The following is a 19,881-nucleotide window of genomic DNA, read 5'->3' on the forward strand; positions in this document are numbered from 1 at the left end:
GGCATCTGACTGTAAAACCATGTCATATAAGTTCATCTCCCCTCATCCCCGACCCCATATCAAGAAACGGGATGAACATTGAAGCCATTGGTTCTGATGCTTGTATAGATAACAGACAAAACAAAAAATGTTAATCTTCTTCTGCTTTTCGCACACTAGAGGTGTGGATTTGGCCCTCATTTATAGCCGGATGCCCTTCCTGACGCCAGACAGTGTGGAAGGGTGTTATTACTATTGTGTATTCGAGCCAGAGGAATTAAGCTGACGAAATTAAAACCCCGACCCGGCCGGAAATCGAATCCATTCGGCCCATTTCGGTCGTGCTATCAATTGGCGGTCAAATCACTAGGAGCGCTGCGGATATCTTTGTTTCCAAGCACTGCCTGCTCGATCTGCATCCGATGGCTGCTTAGGTCTAGGGCATCTTTCACTTTCGCACCCTTCGTGGCCCTTGTCTTTCTTTGGCCGATACCTTCATTTTTCGAAGTGTTGGACACCTTCCATTTTTTTTCTCTGATTAGCGTTAATAGAGAATGGTTGTCCAGTTGTACTTCCTGTGCAAACAATAATCACCACGACCTCCACCTGTCAAGACTAGCTCAGTGTACATAATTAAAATAATGTCTGTGGTTTGTGGTTATAGTAGTTTGCTAATTTAGCAGAACAAAGAGTAATAACTTTTTATACTTCTCATTTAGCTTTTTCTAGCTTATGTTGGATGATGATCTAGGCAAATACAGTAGAGACAATACACGACACTTACGGATTTCGTCTTGCTAAAATGGGAGACAATTCGATGGTGGCGCTCCTAGTGACTTGACCTGAACAAATCGCGCTAAATTCAAATATTAATGGAAATGGATAAATAACGTCTAGAAAGAAAGTGGCATTGAGATATTAACTTCGAAGTTGCTAAAGCAATTCTGGATAAATGAATGAAGAATTACTGTATTTAAAAGGTTATTATTCAAAGACTGAAATTAGACACATAAACAAGATATGAAATGGGCTGCTGTGAAATGGCTTGATCTTTCATTTATGCATTACTTTTTAGCTTTAGCATTCCTGCCTGAACTTTTACGGTTGGATTTTGTTTTTTTTCTCATTTAGAAAATATTGTATCATCACATTAAGACACTTGTCAATAAAAATATCGGCACATTCCTTACACACATGATGCAATGAATTAACATTTAAAAGCTGGACAATTTTCCTCTTAACATGAAGCCTACTAACAGAAAGAAAGTCTATAAAATTCCGACTTTAATCTGAGAAGAGGGATTAAAGAAAGAAAAGTATGAAAATGTTGTCGATAGTGATGCTTTGAGGAATATTTACGTACAATTAGAGTAAAAATGTAACATACCCTTGGCTGTATAGTCGAGGATTTCTAAAGTCGCTGGCCTGGAAATAATCTGAACAGATCTTATAATTCTTATATAAGCGCAACGTCCCTTCTTTCTTGTACACCTTATCCAAATCACTTCTGTGATATTTCAAAACCCCCAGATCACACCTACAACAACACATCGGTATTGAAAATTAACTGCTGCACTATCCAATAAAATATGCGTATTACATTTTATGCCAGTTAAAATATGGGTCGAGCAGGTCAGAAGATTATGAAGTACTATAAAAATATCTGTCACTGGAAGAATATATATGCAAACACAATATTACTTACATGTTCTTGTCACGAGGGAACCTGAAGAACGACCGCGCATATTTCTCTACTTCGTAATTACTGCAGCCAAACACAGCACATACCTTTCCCCTGATGTTGAGAGGAGATATCAAGGAATGACACACGCTACTATTTAATTATGTCAACTCACTGAAAACGCATAAATAACACCAAAAACTTCACACAAAAATACATGTGCTCTTATGAGAGTATCAGTACTGTTCAGGTCTATCCGCTAGAGTGAGCTCCAATAGCTGTCCCTCGATATCTCGCTCAGTGTCGTGTATTGTCTCTACTGTATTTGGAGACAATACGCGACACTCAGCGAGATATCGAAAGACAGCTATTGGAGCTCACTCTAGCGGATAGACCTGAACGGTACTGATTCTGTCATAAGAGCACGTGTATTTTTGTGTGAAGTTTTTGGTGTTATTTATGCGTTTTCAGTGAGTTGACATAATTAAATAGTAGCGTGTGTCATTCCTTGATATCTCCTCTCAGCATGAGGGGAAAGGTATGTGCTGTGTTTGGCTGCAGTAATTACGAAGTAGATAAAAATGCGCGCTCGTTCTTCAGGTTCCCTCGTGACAAGAACATGCAAGTAATATTGTGTTTGCATATATATTCTTCCAGTGACAGAGATTTTTATAGTACTTCATAATCTTCTGACCTGCTCGACCCATGTTTTAACGGGCTTAAAATATAATACGCATATTTTATTGTATAGTGCAGCAGTTAACCTTCAATACCGATGTGTTGTTGTAGGTGTGATCTGTGGGTTTTGAAATGTCACAGAAGCGATTGGATAAAGTGTACAAGAAAGAAGGGACGTTACGCTTGTATAAGAATTATAAGATCTGTTCAGGTCATTTCCAGGCCAGCGACTTTAAAAATCCTCGACTATACAGCCAAGGGTATGTTACATTTTTACTCTAATTGTACGTAAATATTCCTCAAAGCATCACTATCGACAACATTTTCAAACTTTTCTATCTTTTATCCCTCTTCTCAGATTAAAGCCGGGATTTTATAGATTTTCTTTCTGTTAGTAGGCTTCATGTTAAGAGGAAAATTGTCCAGCTATTAAATGTTAATTCATTGCATCATATGTGTAAGGAATGTGCCGATATTTTTATTGACAAATGTCTTAATGTGATGATACATTGTTTTTAAATGAGGAAAAAAGACAAATCCAACCGTAAGATTTCAGGCAGATATGCTAAAGCTAAAAAAGTAATGCATAAATGAAAGATCAAGCCATTTCACAGCAGTCCATTTCACACCTTGTTTATATGTCTAATTTCAGTCTTTGAATAATAACCTTTTAAATAATTCTTCATTCATTTATCCAGAATTGCTTTAGCAACTTCGAAGTTAATATCTCAATACCACTTTCTTTCTAGACGTAATTTATTTATCCATTTCCGTATATACATTTCCATTGATATTTGAATTTAGCGCGATTTGTTCAGGTCAAGTCACTAGGAGCGCCACCATCGAATTGTCTCCCATTTTAGCAAGACGAAATCCGTAAGTGTCGTGTATTGTCTCTACTGTATTTGTTGTCTCTACTGTATTTGAGACCTATGTGGAAATGTTAGAATTAATGTACTTACTTACATGGCCATTTGGCTGCAATAAAACTATTATTATTTATAAATATTCTCTTTGCACATTTGTGCGCATTTCGTTTATTACAACGAGCGAGAAAGAGTCCTCTTTCTAGCTCGTTGGATTACCAACGAGCTGTTTATTACTAATAAATGAAAATTGGCGCAGAGTCCAAGAACAAAGAAAGAAGAAGAAGAAGAAGAAGAAGAAGAAGAAGAATGAAAATCGGGTTGGCAACACTGGTTCTGCGCAGTGCAGCAAGCACAAGCAAGACAGCCAATAAATAGGAGCACGTCAGGAATATATTTTTGAAATGAAGATATATTTGTAATTGCTATTGACATACGCGGAGAATCGAATATTTCCAAACGCCTAGCTATTTCTTTGTACAGTTTCAAATTTAGACATCATGCCTACTTATGAAATGCCTTTACTTTTACGAATCATGTCGCGGGTAAGATAGCCTGACTTCGATAACAAGATGCTACTACTAAAAGGTTTCAGGTTATATTACTAGGCCTTTTCTGTGTGGTGATTGTATTTCGGATGTTTAATTGTTTCAGTCAGAAGTTGTGTCCACCTTACGACGAACTGCTGATGCGATTTTCGAGAAAGGAGGAATAATAAGACAGATAAACAACCTTGGAACACGAGAATTGCCTTTTAAAATGAGTGCCCATGGAATGGTGCACAAAAAGGGCAGGTAAAATGATTAATAATTCATTTTATAGGTTTTAAATCTGTGCATGATGTTGGCTGCAAGCGTCATAGACGAGTAGCTAATTACGAGTAGAGGTATGAATATGCGTTCTTGCCCGCATTGGTTTTTCAATCCAGCACGGATGCGAGGGCTACGTTACAATTAGAAACTTGAATTCTTAAACCTGGTTTAATTTAAATTTAATGTGGCCTTATTTTCTGAAGCTGGATATTGAGAGATTGGCAACCCTAACCTACTTTTAATCGTATAACATTATGGAAATGTATTTTTAAAATGTTAAAGTAATTCAAACAGGAAAATCATAGGCCAGTTTATCTATTTAATATAAAAATGGTAAAATTACTTCATAGTTCAATAAAGAACAGTTACACCTATTTCACTGTTTACTTACTGTGAGAATAACACTAATAATAATAATATGGCCTCAGCTACCGTGTACAGGCATTTCAATTTGACACCATCTGGCTGTCTGCTTGTCAATTTTGACGTCCCGTTTTACTCTAGGCCCACTAGATGGCAGACCGAGTAAACCAAAACTCTCTTGGGCGTCTGTGGCCGAGATCTAATTAATTTTGTCGGGTAAACACTAAATGTGTCACCAGAGATCTTTTAGGCCTACATGCCGACATCGTACGACATGGAGTGTCGAATGGACGTTTTTCAGAATAACAAAAAACACAGTTGTCTGTATGTCTCTTTATTCCTATTTGCTTTACGCCGCACCAACACAGGTAGTTCCTAATGGCGACAATGGGATTGGTAAGGGCTAGGAGCTTGCATTTGAGATATAGTGGGGTCAAACCCTACTGTCAGCAGTCAGTGTGGTTCTTCATGGTTTCACATTTTTATACCAGGCAGATGTTTGGGCTTTAGCTTAATAATGCCATGGCTACTACCTTCCCAATACTAGCCTTCTCCCATCCTTGTTTTGCCAAAAATCTTTGATGTGTTAGTGTAACATTAAACCTCTAGCAAATGAAGAGAAGAACCATACTATACTTGTCAAGGAATATACAAGCATCTAACGCACAACTGAGGTTTCTTGCAGGGACAATCTATGTGACTGTGATGGAGTCCAGATAGCACACCATCTTTGCAAACCACGTTTGTGATATTGCCTTTTGGGGCTAAGACAACCAGGCTACTGGCAGAGCTAACTCTGGATCATGCAACATAGAACAGTCCATGTGAGAAACAGCCCTCTTTCAAGTCGAAAACAAAAAATTACATAGTAGGTTCGAATCCCACTATCGGCAGCCCTGAAAATGGTTTTCCGTGGTTTCCCATTTTCACACCAGGCAAATGCTGGGGCTGTACCTTAATTAAGGCCACGGCCGCTTCCTTCCAACTCCTAGGCCTTTCCTATCCCATCATCGCCATAAGACCTATCTGTGTCGGTGCGACGTAAAGCCCCTAGCAAAAAAAAAATTTTTAAGGTGATACCAATTTCCATGTCTGTAACATCTGCAGTTTTTGTAGATATAATTATCCCCATTAAAATAAATCCTCCTTTTCAGCCCTGCCTCACCCCTTTAAGTGGATTTCCTGAAATCAAAATACATGTTTATTTTTAAAGGAGATTCAAAATACCAGTTTTTACTACTAACATCTTCGGTTTGTGAGATATAAGTATTCTCATGAAAATAATTTAACTCCTCCTTTACTTCATTTCATCCCCCACTCCTTAAGTGGAATTTCCAAAAAAAAATAATACATGTTTCTTTATTTTTAAAGATTCCAAATACAGTTTTGTTTGTCTTTAAACTGGTAAGTTTGTGAGATATAGATATACTCATTTAAACAATGCACCCCCCTTTTCATCCCCTTAGTGATGGAATATCCAAAATCCTCCCTTGGTGAGCACTTACACTTCAATATAATTGTATCCCCAAAATTTCATTTCTGTATGATCAGTAGTTTTGGCTCGGTGATGATGAATCAGATAAAAAATTAGATGGAAGGCTTTTCCGGCGTTTGCTCTATTAACCAGCGTTTCGTCTTAGGTCTGACACTAGACTCTTCAGAGTGGGATGTGTCAGATTTTTGATATGCTCTATTGGTGGAAAAGAATCTAATTCCCTCTATGGGAACTTAGAATTTCCATTTTGATGATGAATCAGTCAGTCAGGACCTGTTGTTGTTATATATATATATATATATATCGATTTTGGCAATATGAAAAGAGAAGAATTTAAATTATATGGCACACTCAATTCTTTCTGCCAACCAGAAGATTAAGTCTTGTTATTGAAAGTCTTATTTGAAGGTCAGAGAGTGAATCCAGTCTTCAAGTATGAAATTCACCTTTTCTCTGTGATCAACATCTAATGGAACTTCTCTGTTTGTTCAGGCTTTCAAAGGATCACAGAATTCTGATATAAAAGCCAAATATCAGGTTAATATTCAAAAGCAAGACAGTTGCACAAATTCTTTAAAGTGTTGCTGCGATGATCTGCATAACTCTCCTTAGAATTAAGTTATTGGCTCTTGGAAACTTTCACAGGACTACCATGGATACTTCCCTTATTTTTCACTGTATCGGGAAAAAGGTGTGGAAAGAGAGTTTGCAAGTAAGATTCTAAATAAGTTTTGCTGTGAACAATTTTCTTGTAAAACTAACCATAAGAGAGATACATAGAATTTTATGGATTCAGCTCACTCAGAAGTCCCCGCTTTTGCAAAATTTTTGTGGACATTGCAAGGTTAAGATCCTCCTTGCCCTTATCCTGATGTTAAATACCAGGTCATAAAAATCCGCTCATCTATTTTCTCATCATGCTGCAGAAGACAAATGGATAAAAATTAACTGAACATGATGATGATGTGTTTGAGTCATCAGTCCAGAGGCTGGTTTGATGCAGCTCTCCAGTGCTGTTTACTTACTATCCTGTGCTGAACTTTTCATTTCTACATAACTGATATAGGCCCTTATTTGTTGTGTACCCTATAAAAATCAGGTGTCAGGTTAATATTTAAAAAAAGTAAAAACAGAAAAGACTGCTTTAGTTGATAGAGATCATATTTTTCTCCTGTGTTCTGTATTCTAGTATTTTACCATCTGTATTCATCTTTATCTGCTTGTGTCTTACCAAATTGTAACGGTATAAGTTTTTATTCATCTTCCTACATATTTGCGCCTCTCTGCGGGGGTTAAAAGGTCATGTCAAAAAAGTCGTACGTTTCAACCCTGTTTATAGGTCTTCAGTGAAAAAGTTTTTCAGCTCTAAAACTTTACAGAGGTATAAGTGTTTACAATTATTATTTTATGTTTGATTAAAATCTTTAAATAATACAGTACAAAAGTCATTACAAAAAGTTTATCGCTTTAAATGGTGTGATTAAAAGTTGATGTTCAGTCTTTCGACGTGTAAGGCCATTGAATTGTCTTTTGAAACTAGTGACTATGATTGTCTATAATTGTAATGTTGTGAGTTTGTAGTTGTGTGGGATTGAAAATTCTAAATGTACATATACTGTGGTACATGAAAACTTAGTGTATTAAGAATCTTATATAATGTAGTAAAATGACTTAAAATTTGTGTATAAAATTGCAATAAACTTAATAGTTTATTGTTCTTAGTAAGAAGTAAAATAAATCTTGCAATATTTCTTAATGATAAAAGCGTCAGAATGAATAAATAAACTCAGTGAACGTAGAGGAACAGGGATTGATTGATTGATTGATTGATTGATTGATTGATTGATTGATTGATTGATTGATTGATTGATCGATCGATCGGCGATCGATCAATGTGTTTGAAGATGGGAGTGTATGGCAATGTAGAGATTATCCTTTTATTTTTTTCATGTTTGTCATTCTCTTATTCCTCTTGTTCCCTGTGACCAAACTGATCTGTTATGGTGTTTATCCTTTTGTGTGTTCACGTTCCTATATTTACATATACATAACTTGATTTGTCACTTGTTCATTCCATTCCGTTACTGTAGAGAAAAAGAAATACCTATTATACTTGCTTGTTACTTTGATGATCTGTCTCTTTTCTAGCTACTTCATGTTCCAGTTCGATGTACCTCCTTCATCGTTGGGAGACCTTGCAGAGCGTTACGGCAGAGATGTTGACATCATTAAACGCCGCATCTATAAAGTGGAAGAAGAGCCAGAGTTTGAGTGTACATTGGAAGAAGAAATGCGGCCGCCAGCGTACAGGTATGTAAACATATTTGTATAAATTTTTCTTATAGACTGTTTTATTTATCTTCTCTCTGACATCCCATTAAAGCTTTGGTAAATTTAATTCATTATGACAACTTGGTCCTCACCTGTACGGTAAGAGATATTTCTGTCCATATTGAGTTTGGCAAATGGTGCATTTGATGGGCTAATAAATGTGTACTTGCATTAGGTGCGTTTCAATACAGCCATAGCTTTCTCCACCTGAAAGCATACCTCTGTCTCCTTTCTGTGCCTTTTTCTTTTTTTTTTTTTCAGTCATCTTGCTTATTCATCTACTTAGTTTTGAGGAGCCACACTTACACTCATTGGCTAATATTTCTGTTGTGTCTTAGACATCAGCTCACCAGGCTGACGAGCTTATTTATTGGGGTTGGTTTCAGTTTCTACATTTGTGTGGAAGTAATGTCTTTATATTGTTTTAATTCTCTTGTTGCATATTTTTTTCCAACATCTTGTGGTGGTGTAAATGACCATGGAGCCAGTTTAACTTGTGTTTATATTTTAAATCTACATGTTTGATTCATCTGCTTTATTTTCTGGCTAGTAGTTGGTTGTATATTTGTAAATCTTTTGGTCTCATGATGTGACCTCCTTTTGATAAAACCTTCCGCACGGTGGTGCAGTATTCGGAATGTTTGGTATGAATGAGTGAGTGTTGCGTTGACTCAATACGAGCAATATCTTTGGTGTCTATTTTGCTCTCCTTAGCCAGGGATGTTCCTACAGTTTGGCAGACGGACTATTGTTACTTGTCACCGCTTCATGCCTCGTGTAAGGAATACTAATCCTTATGAAGCCTCATATTTGAGATAAGGGTTCGGTTGTACCGATGACCCTAACGTTGATATAGATGTTGATTCCCATAGGGAACCTAATATCATTTGATGGCCAGGCAGGCATCTATTTTTGGAAATGAGACATAGCTCTTATAGTGCATTGGCACTGCTGGTGGCTTCAAATAGCCTATGCAGTGGCCTCCACGGTATGCACTAGCCTTGCGTCTTGGGTGGTGTGCTAAGTCCCAACTGACGAGCCTAATTTAGCACACGAGGGCGAAACGCAGGCAACCAAGAATGAGTTAGCTGGAAAATTTATAATGTCCAATAACGGACCATTATATTGGTATTATGACCCTAACGTTTTCGATGATGGTAAGTTTGGTAATTTTTGTCCTTGGTTGGGCAATGACTGTTATGTGTACGTGTGAGCTGCCATCATGTTAAATCTCTTGGTACTTTGTGAAAGCATTTACAGACGTACTAATTGGGATTGCGCGAAATGAACTTGCGGATAAAGCTGCAAAGGAAGTGGTACTTTTACCTCCAAGACCTGTCAGTGTACCTTCTAAAGATATTTGTTCTCAGCTCCGTCGAACCATCTTGGCGTCCTGGGAATCAGAGTGGCTAGCTATCTGAACTCCCAACAAGCTGAGATCAATGAAGAAGGCAACTACCGTGTGGCGGTCCTCTTTCCGACCTTCACGGAAAGAGGCCATAGTATTGTGTAGGTTGAGGATAGGTCATTTATGATCTACGCACTGTTATCTCCTAAAGAGGGAAGACCCCCCCCCTTTCCCCATTGTGTTTTTGTGGTGCCGACTTCACCGTGGCCCATATCCTCACAGAGTGCGCCGATCTCTCTGGTGTAAGACGGAGCCTTGGCCTGCAGGAAACATTGCAAGTTGTGAATCTCATTATAGAGCCGTATTGGAATTCAGAATAAGAAGTTGATACATTAATAAAAACCACCTTTTCAATACATAACAATCCCTTATATTTAGGATAAAACCATTAACAGATATTAAAATTAGGACATGTTTCGCTCATACTATCAGCCAGAATAACCTAATTCAAGGTAGGTCAAGACCCTGATCCCAGTACATATAATGTAAAAATCTCTAATAATACAGCAACAAAACTAATTACAACAATTTAAAAATGATCAGTAAGAATACCCTATAATATGTCTATTAAAACATTTAGTGACCATTAAAATAGCTTGAAGTGTAGGTGAATGATAAGAAATGTTAGTGATACGTTGCTGTGAATGATTATTTGTATGGAACGATGAACGTAATCCTCACACGATGGCATTAAACTGTTTATAGTTGTGAACACTTTTTACACAAATAAAAGTGAACTATTGTGGACTGCTATCTTGTTACAGATGTCTTAAGATCACATGTGTTGGATGAAAAACGAATTGTATAGATTGGTAAAACATCACCTGGTTAGCGTGAAATGGCTTTAATAGACTCCCTCATGTTATATTTCATCGTAGTGTTATTCAATATATACTGTCATTGATCTTCGAACAGGGGACTAGAAGATCTCATAGATGAAAAACATGAAACAGGTGAGCCCTGAAAAAGAAATAAGAATATGTAAGTGTCCGTTGCTGGGATTTAAAATATGTCCTGCTGTGGGGAAATACTGAACAAAGGTGCTTACCCTTGTGTTGGTTGAGGAGTAAATGGTCCCTTAGTTGTTTATGGAGGTCTGATGGTCACTAACTTGTTGCTCTGTGTGTTGTACGAATGTGATCTTAGAGGTGGGGAAGATTGCGGAAGGGGGATTGTCCATGTCCTGGAATCTTGACTAGAAATGTCACGGTATTTAAGAATATTCCTCGAGGTCACTCTGTCAAGGAGTATATTTCATTGAAGTTGTTGTTGCAGGCAGGTGCCCATATGCTGCATGGTATGGTTTGCAGCTGCTCTTGGCCCGTCTGCAGCAACTCTACTCACCACAGTCTTGGTGTCTCTTATGCCGAGTGTCCTCCATATTTTAAACATGTTTTTTGTTTGTTACAGGAAAGAAGTGCAGGAAATGATGGCCATTGGTGAGAAGAAGCATAGGCCTAGATTCAAGTACAACTCAGGACTGGACTATTACCCTTTCCAGAAGTAGTGTGTGGCTAACAGGTGAGTTCTGACCTTCTGTGTTGGTGGTCCAATAAGTAAGTAAGTGAGAGAGAGACATATCAGAAGTTCGTATGAAGATACAAACTTAATCTTGATAAGTCTCGCACAGTTTCCTGCAGAGCTTGCACACAAATCTTGCATTTGGATGATGAAAGTACCAGATATGTGCATAAGTTTTTGCCAGTTTTTGTGGTAAAGAAAATACGTCATTTTCAAGGGAAATTCATTTTTTGTATATTCAAAATATTGGCCATCGGCTTCTACACACTTCGCCCATCTTTCAGGTAAGTTACGAATACCATGCCAGAAAATCTACTTGTCTTTTGTGGCAAACTAGTCGTCAAGCCATTTTCCAACTTCCTCAAAATTGCTGAAATGCTGATCTGCAAGCGCGTGCCCCATTGATGAGAAGAGGTGATAGATGGCGCCAGGTCGGGGCATTACGGTGGGTGCGGAAGGATGTCCCATCCAAGCAATTTCAAGGTGTGTTTTGCTGTGTGAAACGGTGCATTGTCATGTGACAAAATCACTTTGGCATGTCTTCTGGCCCATTCTGGCTGTCTTTCAACCAGTGTGTGATTTAAATGAATCATTTGTTGGCAATAGTGTTGCGCATGAATGGTTTCGCTGGGCTTCAAGAGTTCATAATACCCAATACCGCTGTGGTCCCACCAGACACAAAGCACTGTCTTTTACATTGAAATCACCACATTTAAATTGTCGAAAACATGTCTCACATGTTCTAATCGATGGAGCGTGTTCACCATATGTGTCTATCAGCAAATTATGACTATCCACAGCCTTTTTCTTTTGATTAAATAAGAAAAGCAATGCGTGCCGCAAATGTTCTTTTTCAGGCACAAATGTCGACATGATCACTGAACGATACAACACAGACGCTAGTGTTTGGTGGACTCAACTTGTGTGTGTTGGTAGGTTAATGTCAGACGAACAAACTGACGTACGTATCAAATTCATAGGCTGCGTACTGTTCGCTGGCGCCATCTCTTAGTGAAACCGGAAAAGACTTATGCATACACCTGGTACAACTTCTTGCAGAACTATGGTGAAACCCGTGCACCACCAGCCGCGTGATAGCGCTCCGTAGTTTTTGGTGTGGTCCCGACCAACATCTCTGTCATAGAAATCCTCATTTATTTCTGCTCTTGTTTTTCATTCTTTGTATTAAATGACTCTTTACATGCTGTGTGGTTGATAGTAGCAAAGTAGTTTTTATTGTCCATGGTGAAAAAAAAGTTTCTCATGCCAGTGCCTAGACCATGGGTGTCAAAGCTTGCCCACCGTAAGCCCTGTGCCTGTGCTAGAAATACCTGTGCACGCCTACTGATGACTGGTTCCAGTTACATGTTCTGGTTTACAAGCAAAGGTCGCAACATTCAGCTGCACAGGGTGTGGCGGACCATGCCACCTTGCCACGGTGGGGAGGCTTGCGTGTCCAAATGAAGCAGAAAGCCGTGCCGCAGGTGCAACCATATCAGATGGGTATCTGTTGAGAGACCAGACTAACGAATGGTTCATTGAAAGGGGAGTAGCAGCCTTTCGGAAGTTGCAAGGGCGGCAATCTAGACGATTGACTGATATGGCCTTGTAATAATACTCAACATGGCTTAGCTGTGTTCACACTGCTACATGGCTGTAAGCAACGGGAAACTACAGCCGTAACTAACTCCCGAATTATCGAGGTTCTACTGTAGTTATGCAAAAAAGTAAAAATCGATTTTCTGAAAAATTTCAGTCTACCGTCTTACCTTAAGGAATGCTGTTTGAAAAGTAAAGTACATTAAACAATAGCTATTATTTGTAAGTAAACTGTCATAGTTGCCCAGAGATGATGACGATGACTTATCTTCATTGTTTCAGACTTGCTGTATTGAGTCGAGATGGATTGTTGAAAGCAATTTACTTCATAGCTGTCCACATCTCATCGATGCAAAGAGCAGCAGTGTGAATATGTGTACTTTGGTAACATTGGTGTATTCTTTCTGTAGAGTTGCACATGACTGAAGATGTGTAGAGGATATTTCATATTTTTACAGATTTGTTGTGAAATGTAAATGAATCTGAGATATATTATCTCCTAGCATGTTCCATAAAAGGAAAACTGAAATAGATGTAAAAGATATTACATAAAATCTGTCAACCAGCAAGTTGATGAATGCTCACTCTATCAGTCGTCAATGATCTGCATTTAGGGCTGTTGCCCAGGTGGCAGATTCCTTACCAGTTGTTTACCTAACTTTGTCTTAAGCGTTTTCAAAGAACTTAGAAATTTATTGAACATTTTCCTTGATAATTTATTCCAATCCCTTACTCCTGGACCTATAAATTAATATTTGCCCCAATTCGTCCTCTTGAATTCCAACTTTCATGTTGCGGTCGTTCTAGTTTTAAAAGCTCCACTCGAGCTTATTCGTCTACTAATGTCATTCCACGCCATCTCTCCACTGATAGCTGGGAATATACTGCTTAGTCGATTATCTCAGGTGGTGGTGGTGATCGTTTTAAGAAGAGGTACAACGAGGCAACCATCCTCTCTATAACATTAATTGTAGAGAAAAATATGGAAGGGATCCGACACTTCAAAAAATGTAGATATTGGCTGAAGACAAGGGCCACGAACAGTGTGAAAATGAGACTCCCTAGGCCTCGCAACCTAATACTGTCTGGGTTGGAAAAGATCGAGTTGACGAGGGGAAGTCAGATAGGATAGATGAAAGTGAGGAGCCTGGCACAAGGAAGTGGAAAAAGTGCCAGAACTTAGAAACAGAATGGGGTGTGAATATTATTCAGAAGAACTGGTAGGGGACTATAAATCACTATGTAGAAAAGTAACTAAAATGAAAAGGACCAGAGAATTCATATTTTGTCAATAGATTAAATACTACAAAAAAAACTATTGGAAAGTGGTAAATGAAATCCTAACCATCGACAGCGATAAGGATAGTAAAGAAATACACTGACAGTACAGGATACGGTAATCACAAATCTGCTAGTGATATCAACAACATTTAATGAATATTTTACTAATATTGTCAAAACCTAGCTGCTAATATTCCAAGCACAAGCACTCTCAATTTAGGTACAGGTCCATGTAGTTCTCTATTTTTACACCCTACCAACGATAATGAAGTATTAAATACAATCAGAAAACTGAAAAATACCAGTAGCTGTGACTGTTACGGTGTAAGTAACAACCTTATAAAGAAATTGGCTCCGTACCTAGTCCCCTATATTACATAACTTATAAATACATCGTCTAATGAGGCCACTGTCCCCAAAATGATGAAGGTCGCAAAAATTATACCAATATACAAAGGTTTAGATGAATGTGACGTAAATAACTGTTGTTCAATTTCTATACTACCCATCTTATCTAAAATTTTAGAAAACATAGCTAAAGAGAGATTGCCGAGGTTTTTACTTCAAAATTATTTTTACAGATATCAGTATGGATTTTTACCAAATTCTAGTACATACAATGCAATAGAAGATATAATAATTAAACTTAGGAAAATTTAGATTCTGGAAATATAGCTGTGGGATTATTCATTGACTTGAAAGCTTTCGACACAGTGGATCTTGATATTTTAATCAGGAAGTTGGAAGCTGCTGGAGTTAGAGGAACAGCATTAAACTGGTCTATCAGTTGCCTTACAGACAGAGAACAATTTGTGTGCTGTAATAATGTGTACAGTATCCCATTACCTGCAAATATGGGTGTTCCTCAAGGTTCAGTACTAGGTCCCATTCTTTTCCTGCGGCCGATGACCTTCGATGTTAGGCTCCTTTAAACAACAAGCATCATCTTCATCATTCTTTTCATATTTATGAATGATATAGGATCACTAAAATTGTACGGACGATTGTCTCTGCTGACAACACTAACGTGCTTTATACGGACACTTCTCCGAATAACCTTGAATGTACTTCGCGTCTTCATGTTCTCTCATTTAATCACACTAATGTAACACCTTGTAATATAAAATGTCTACATGCTAGCCTATTTCCCACATTTTGGCTGAAGATGACGCCAAACAGCGTCGAAACTAGTTCCAAGTGTAAATATATGTTGTAAATAAACTATAACATTTATTTGTATTGAAAAGGTGGACCCTTTTAAGTTTCCTATCTTCCATCCTCTATTATGAGTTTAACTCGCTTTCCATTTATTCTCATGTAAAACATCAGTGAACGTAAGATTCTGTGTTATCACCTAATTGTGCCACATGTATAACACATACATATTGCACCTATATGAGCCATGGCTCAGGTGCCCTTTACAAAATAAATAATTAAGAAAAGAATGATGCTAACTGCTGTTTGTTTACACTAGGGCTTCTTCATCGCGAGGTATTTCGTGTTCTTTCCTAAATGACGATATTGAAAGAGAATTGTACCATGATAATGATTTATGTAGTGAAAGTGAGAGTTCAAGTGAACCTAGTGAATATGAAAATATCATTTGAAGGGTACACAGGAAAAACGAACAATGTCCAAAAATTCAAAAAATGAGTTATTAGTCCCATTCGTTAGCTTAGTAGTGAAGCTATCAACACGAGAAATATCAAAGAGAAACAATGAACGATGTCCGAGATATGCAGTAAAATAGAAATCGTACACAGAGGAAGAACGAACAATGTATGCGTGGAACTACATTAAAACGAACAGAGTCCACCAACAGCTTGAATGCGCATGCGCGTGTCGCCGTCATTGCAGTTTAAGGTGATTGATGGCTATGTCAGTTGATTTGTTCTGTCTCTGTATTGTGTAGGTTTGTTACACTAATATTGTATGTAGTACGATGGATGCTGTGATGGACACTCATGTCTACAATTCAAGTGATGAAGAGACTCAAGTAGCGAGCATGGGGAATTCTACAAAGAAGAAACGTAAATTCGGTAGTGTGAAAAGTGTTATGAAGAGGTTACGAGATACTACGTATGAATCCGGTGAAGACTGTGACTGCAAACGATTACAATGTTTTAAGCAGGTCACTGCAAGTGAACGGAATAAGCTAATATATGATTTTAATAAGTTAGGTGACAGAAATGCCCAGAACTCGTATTTGGCGGGATTAATTACCGTAATTCCTGTTAACCGAAGGCGACCACGGCAGCCAGCACAAGAGGCCCGTCTGCATGATTTTTCTTATGTGTATAAAGTTCGTGTCGTGCGTGAAGGGACACTCGCTGAAATTAATGTTTGTTTTAAAGCAATCTTATCTTTTTTTGGTGTAACTGCCCGCCGTTTACACACAATTGAATCATCCCTGGCTACAACAGGACACTCCCCAATTGACAAAAGGGGAAAACATGAGAATAGAGGCAAAAGTAAACTTCCTGAAGAAACATATGAAGCAGTGACTACATTTCTCAGTTCTCTTAAGGGACGCAAAGCTCATTATAGTTTACAAGATACAGGAAAAGTTTACCTACCTGAAGAACTGAATGTGAAAAAGCTACTTTTCATGTTTCTGGAACGCTATCTGCATGTTCAAATTTCTGATGAGACATTCAGAGTAACATTTGTCACAAAATTTAACATGTCTTTTGGGTATCTCCGAAATGACACGTGTAGCACATACGATGAACAGAAAGCATCAGCTAGTAACTTAGAAAAGGCTAAAGAAACGTCATCTAATCTGGAGGAAATAAAGAAGATTGAAGAAGATTTGAAGAAACTGCATAATGAAATGAAACTGCACAAAGTTAGAGCTGACTGGTTCTACAAAAGGAAGAGAAACGCAAGAAGAGAAGCTAGAAAAGATGCAACATACGAGGGAATAGCTATAGATTTTGGTAGAAATCTTCCGTTACCAAACATATCGACCAGTGAGGCCTATTATCGTAGACAACTTTCATTTTATGTGTTCAATATACATGTTTTAGCAACTGATATGTCGGTGTTTTACACTTATGATCAGACAGTGGGGAAAAAAGGGAGCAGACGACGTAGTTTAAATGCTACATCATTTCATAACAATCTACCTAGATCATTCTGTCCGTAAACTCCACATTTTCTGTGATTCATGCAGTGGACAAAACAAAAACTTCACCATGATTAGAATTCTCCACTATGTAGCAATAACTTTGAATCGCTTTGACCAAGTAGTTGTCACATTCCCAATAAGAGGACATTCGTACATGGAGTGTGACAAAAACATGGGCCTAATCCAAAAAAAAAAATCTCCGGCAGAAACTCCAGATGACTGGCGGGAAGTAATTAGAAATGCTCGAGTGAAACCTTCTCCTTTTGAGATAGTCGATTGTAAAACAGATATGTTCAAGTCCTGGGGTAACTTCCTAACACCGATGTATGAGAAAACTTTCCCTGCTGCAAACCGGCCCATCGTGGAACTTCGAATTACACCCAGATATCCACAGACTGTTGAACACCGTGAAACATACAAGGGTCTCTTCAATTCCACCGTTATTACAGCAACAGGGCGTAAGAACGTGTTACACGGCCAACATGAAGTTGCGCAAGCATATTCAGGACCAATTCCTTTGCCTGAAGAGAAGTACAAGGACCTTCAAATACTGAAGAAGTTTTGCCGAGATGATGCACAGGAGTTCTTTAGTCGTCTACCTGTCGTAAAAGGGTCGACTAAGAACCAACCGAACGATGACGATAGTGATGTTTGATAAAGTACTGTGGTAAGGTGATAAAATTAAATCAATCATTACATAAGAGGACAGAGAAGTATAAAAATGTGTATTACGTTTCATGTGTGTACGGCCATATTTAGTTATAAAAATGTTAAAATTATTTTAATTTTTGAAGTCGAAAGCCAAACTTTTACAAATTGAACCATTTTTAGAAACACATTGATACAGACATTTTAATGTGAGCTATTATGTGCATATTTAAAGTAACATAACACATTAAATTCATAATTGACTGTAATGCTTTTATTTCAAATGTGTGTTAATTTGAGTTTATTATTATTATTATTATTATTACTATTATTATTATTATTCTAAAACATTGTAAAATACCCTCAAAACTATTTTTTAACATATTGAGGTATTGTTAATGCTATATTGGAGGAATAATCAGTGTAATATCGTGCAAGTTCCCATTCTTTCAGGAGAATCCAAAGGAAAAACGCACATAGTCCTTGCACTAATGAACTAAAAAATTTATTACTAGAGTACTTGTTAACTTAGAAACATCATATTGATGGATGAGATACACATATATGTGACAATAATTTAGACACCTACACACACAAAATTATCTCCTTAGTATTTTGTGTAGAAGTGTTCAAACTTTAAAATGTCTCTCCTGTAAAATTTGCTTTTTGTGACAATGTTCGTTTTTCCTGTGTACCCTTCATTTGTGATAAAGACGACAATGGTATTCTCAATATTGTTTTACTAGCAACAGGTGGTGGTGACAGGAACGCCACACTAATGTAAATTCCCCAAATTTGTAGATTCTGTTCCTATCACCAATACTATACAATTTACTGGGCAAGCAGGTTTGAAAATATATCCCCGACAGTATTACAGAATTATTTTTTTTAATTACTTTTATATTTTTTAAGAAAATAAATTTTCTGTCTGTGGATTTTGTTGTTTTTGTGCGTGAGCTTTAGAACACTGTGGAGAAAGCAAGGCTATCTGACTAATTGTTGAAATGTTATGTTATAACTTAAATGGGGTACTCCTCTTGTGGTTCTTCTCTCCTCACGGGCCCATCTAGGAGTGCAATGTAGCATTATACGCTGGCTTTTTTACTGTAACTTTCTGTTTTGTTGTGTTACGCTGACATCGTGGGCCTTCCCGAATTTGTAATTATAACCTAACCAAGCGAGTGGCTGTGTGGGTTGGGTCACGTGTCAACTTGCATTTGGGAGATAGTGATTTGAACCCCATTGTTGGCAGCCCTGAAGATGGTTTTCATGGTTTCCCATTTTCACAGTTTGGTCTGTACCTTAATTAAGGCTATGGTCACTTCCTTCCTGCTCCTAGCCCTCTCCTATCGCATCAACGCCGTAAGACCTCTGTGTGTTGGTGTGACGTGAAGCAATTTGTAATAAATAAATAAAAAGCTTGTTGTTATTGTCGTATTTTGAACTGTTTTAATGATTTTAGAAATGTTCACTGAGCATGAGTTAATTAAAGAATTCTATAATTTTAATGGGGTTTGAATTGTGCTTTCATGATATGTGATTTAATTTATATATAAAAGATTTGGAAGTCTTCCAGGTGTCTGTGTTCCATGAGCTTTTTGTTACATCACGCTCTGATGACTTCATTGGTCCATGTGAATCCTTAGTCCATTATTATTATCATCGTATTTTAAATTGTTTTGAATGATTTAAGGGATGTTTATTAAATATTCGTGAATTGATAAATTCATCATCGTCATCATCATTTCCCAACTCCAGTTTCCCGGGTGTGGTGTACAAGCGCTCGTCATCTCCTTCTGTCTTCATACATCTTCTGATCCAGTACATCCTCCCATTTGTATCCTCTCTCCTCCACATCTGATCTTACAGTCTCTATCCAACGTTTTCTTGGTCTTCCCTGTGGTCTTCTTCCTACGAGATAAAGGTCGAAATATTTTCTGGCAGCCTGTTAATTCTCATGATGTGTCCATACCACTGAAGTCTGCATTTCTTTATGACACTGATAATAGGAACCTCAATACCAGCTACTTTCCTATTCACTTCATTTCTGATCTTGTCCTTTCTGGTTGTTTGGTTCATGGTTCTAATG

The 19,881-nt window shown here is 37.7% G+C and overlaps 1 protein-coding gene across 1 annotated transcript; it reads left to right on the plus strand.

The window, feature by feature from the left end:
* Window positions 1-3,534: 3,534 nt before the first annotated feature.
* On the plus strand, window positions 3,535-15,613 carry LOC136885037 (small ribosomal subunit protein bS6m). Its single transcript, XM_067157423.2, has 5 exons — window positions 3,535-3,749; window positions 3,859-3,998; window positions 8,023-8,184; window positions 11,024-11,134; window positions 13,016-15,613. Exons 1-4 carry the CDS (start codon window positions 3,705-3,707, stop codon window positions 11,118-11,120), a joined length of 444 nt encoding a protein of 147 aa, XP_067013524.1. The 5' UTR covers window positions 3,535-3,704; the 3' UTR covers window positions 11,121-11,134; window positions 13,016-15,613.
* The last annotated feature ends 4,268 nt before the right edge of the window (window positions 15,614-19,881 follow it).

Source organism: Anabrus simplex, chromosome 13, assembly GCF_040414725.1.
Source record: "Anabrus simplex isolate iqAnaSimp1 chromosome 13, ASM4041472v1, whole genome shotgun sequence".
Taxonomy (NCBI): domain Eukaryota; kingdom Metazoa; phylum Arthropoda; class Insecta; order Orthoptera; family Tettigoniidae; genus Anabrus; species Anabrus simplex.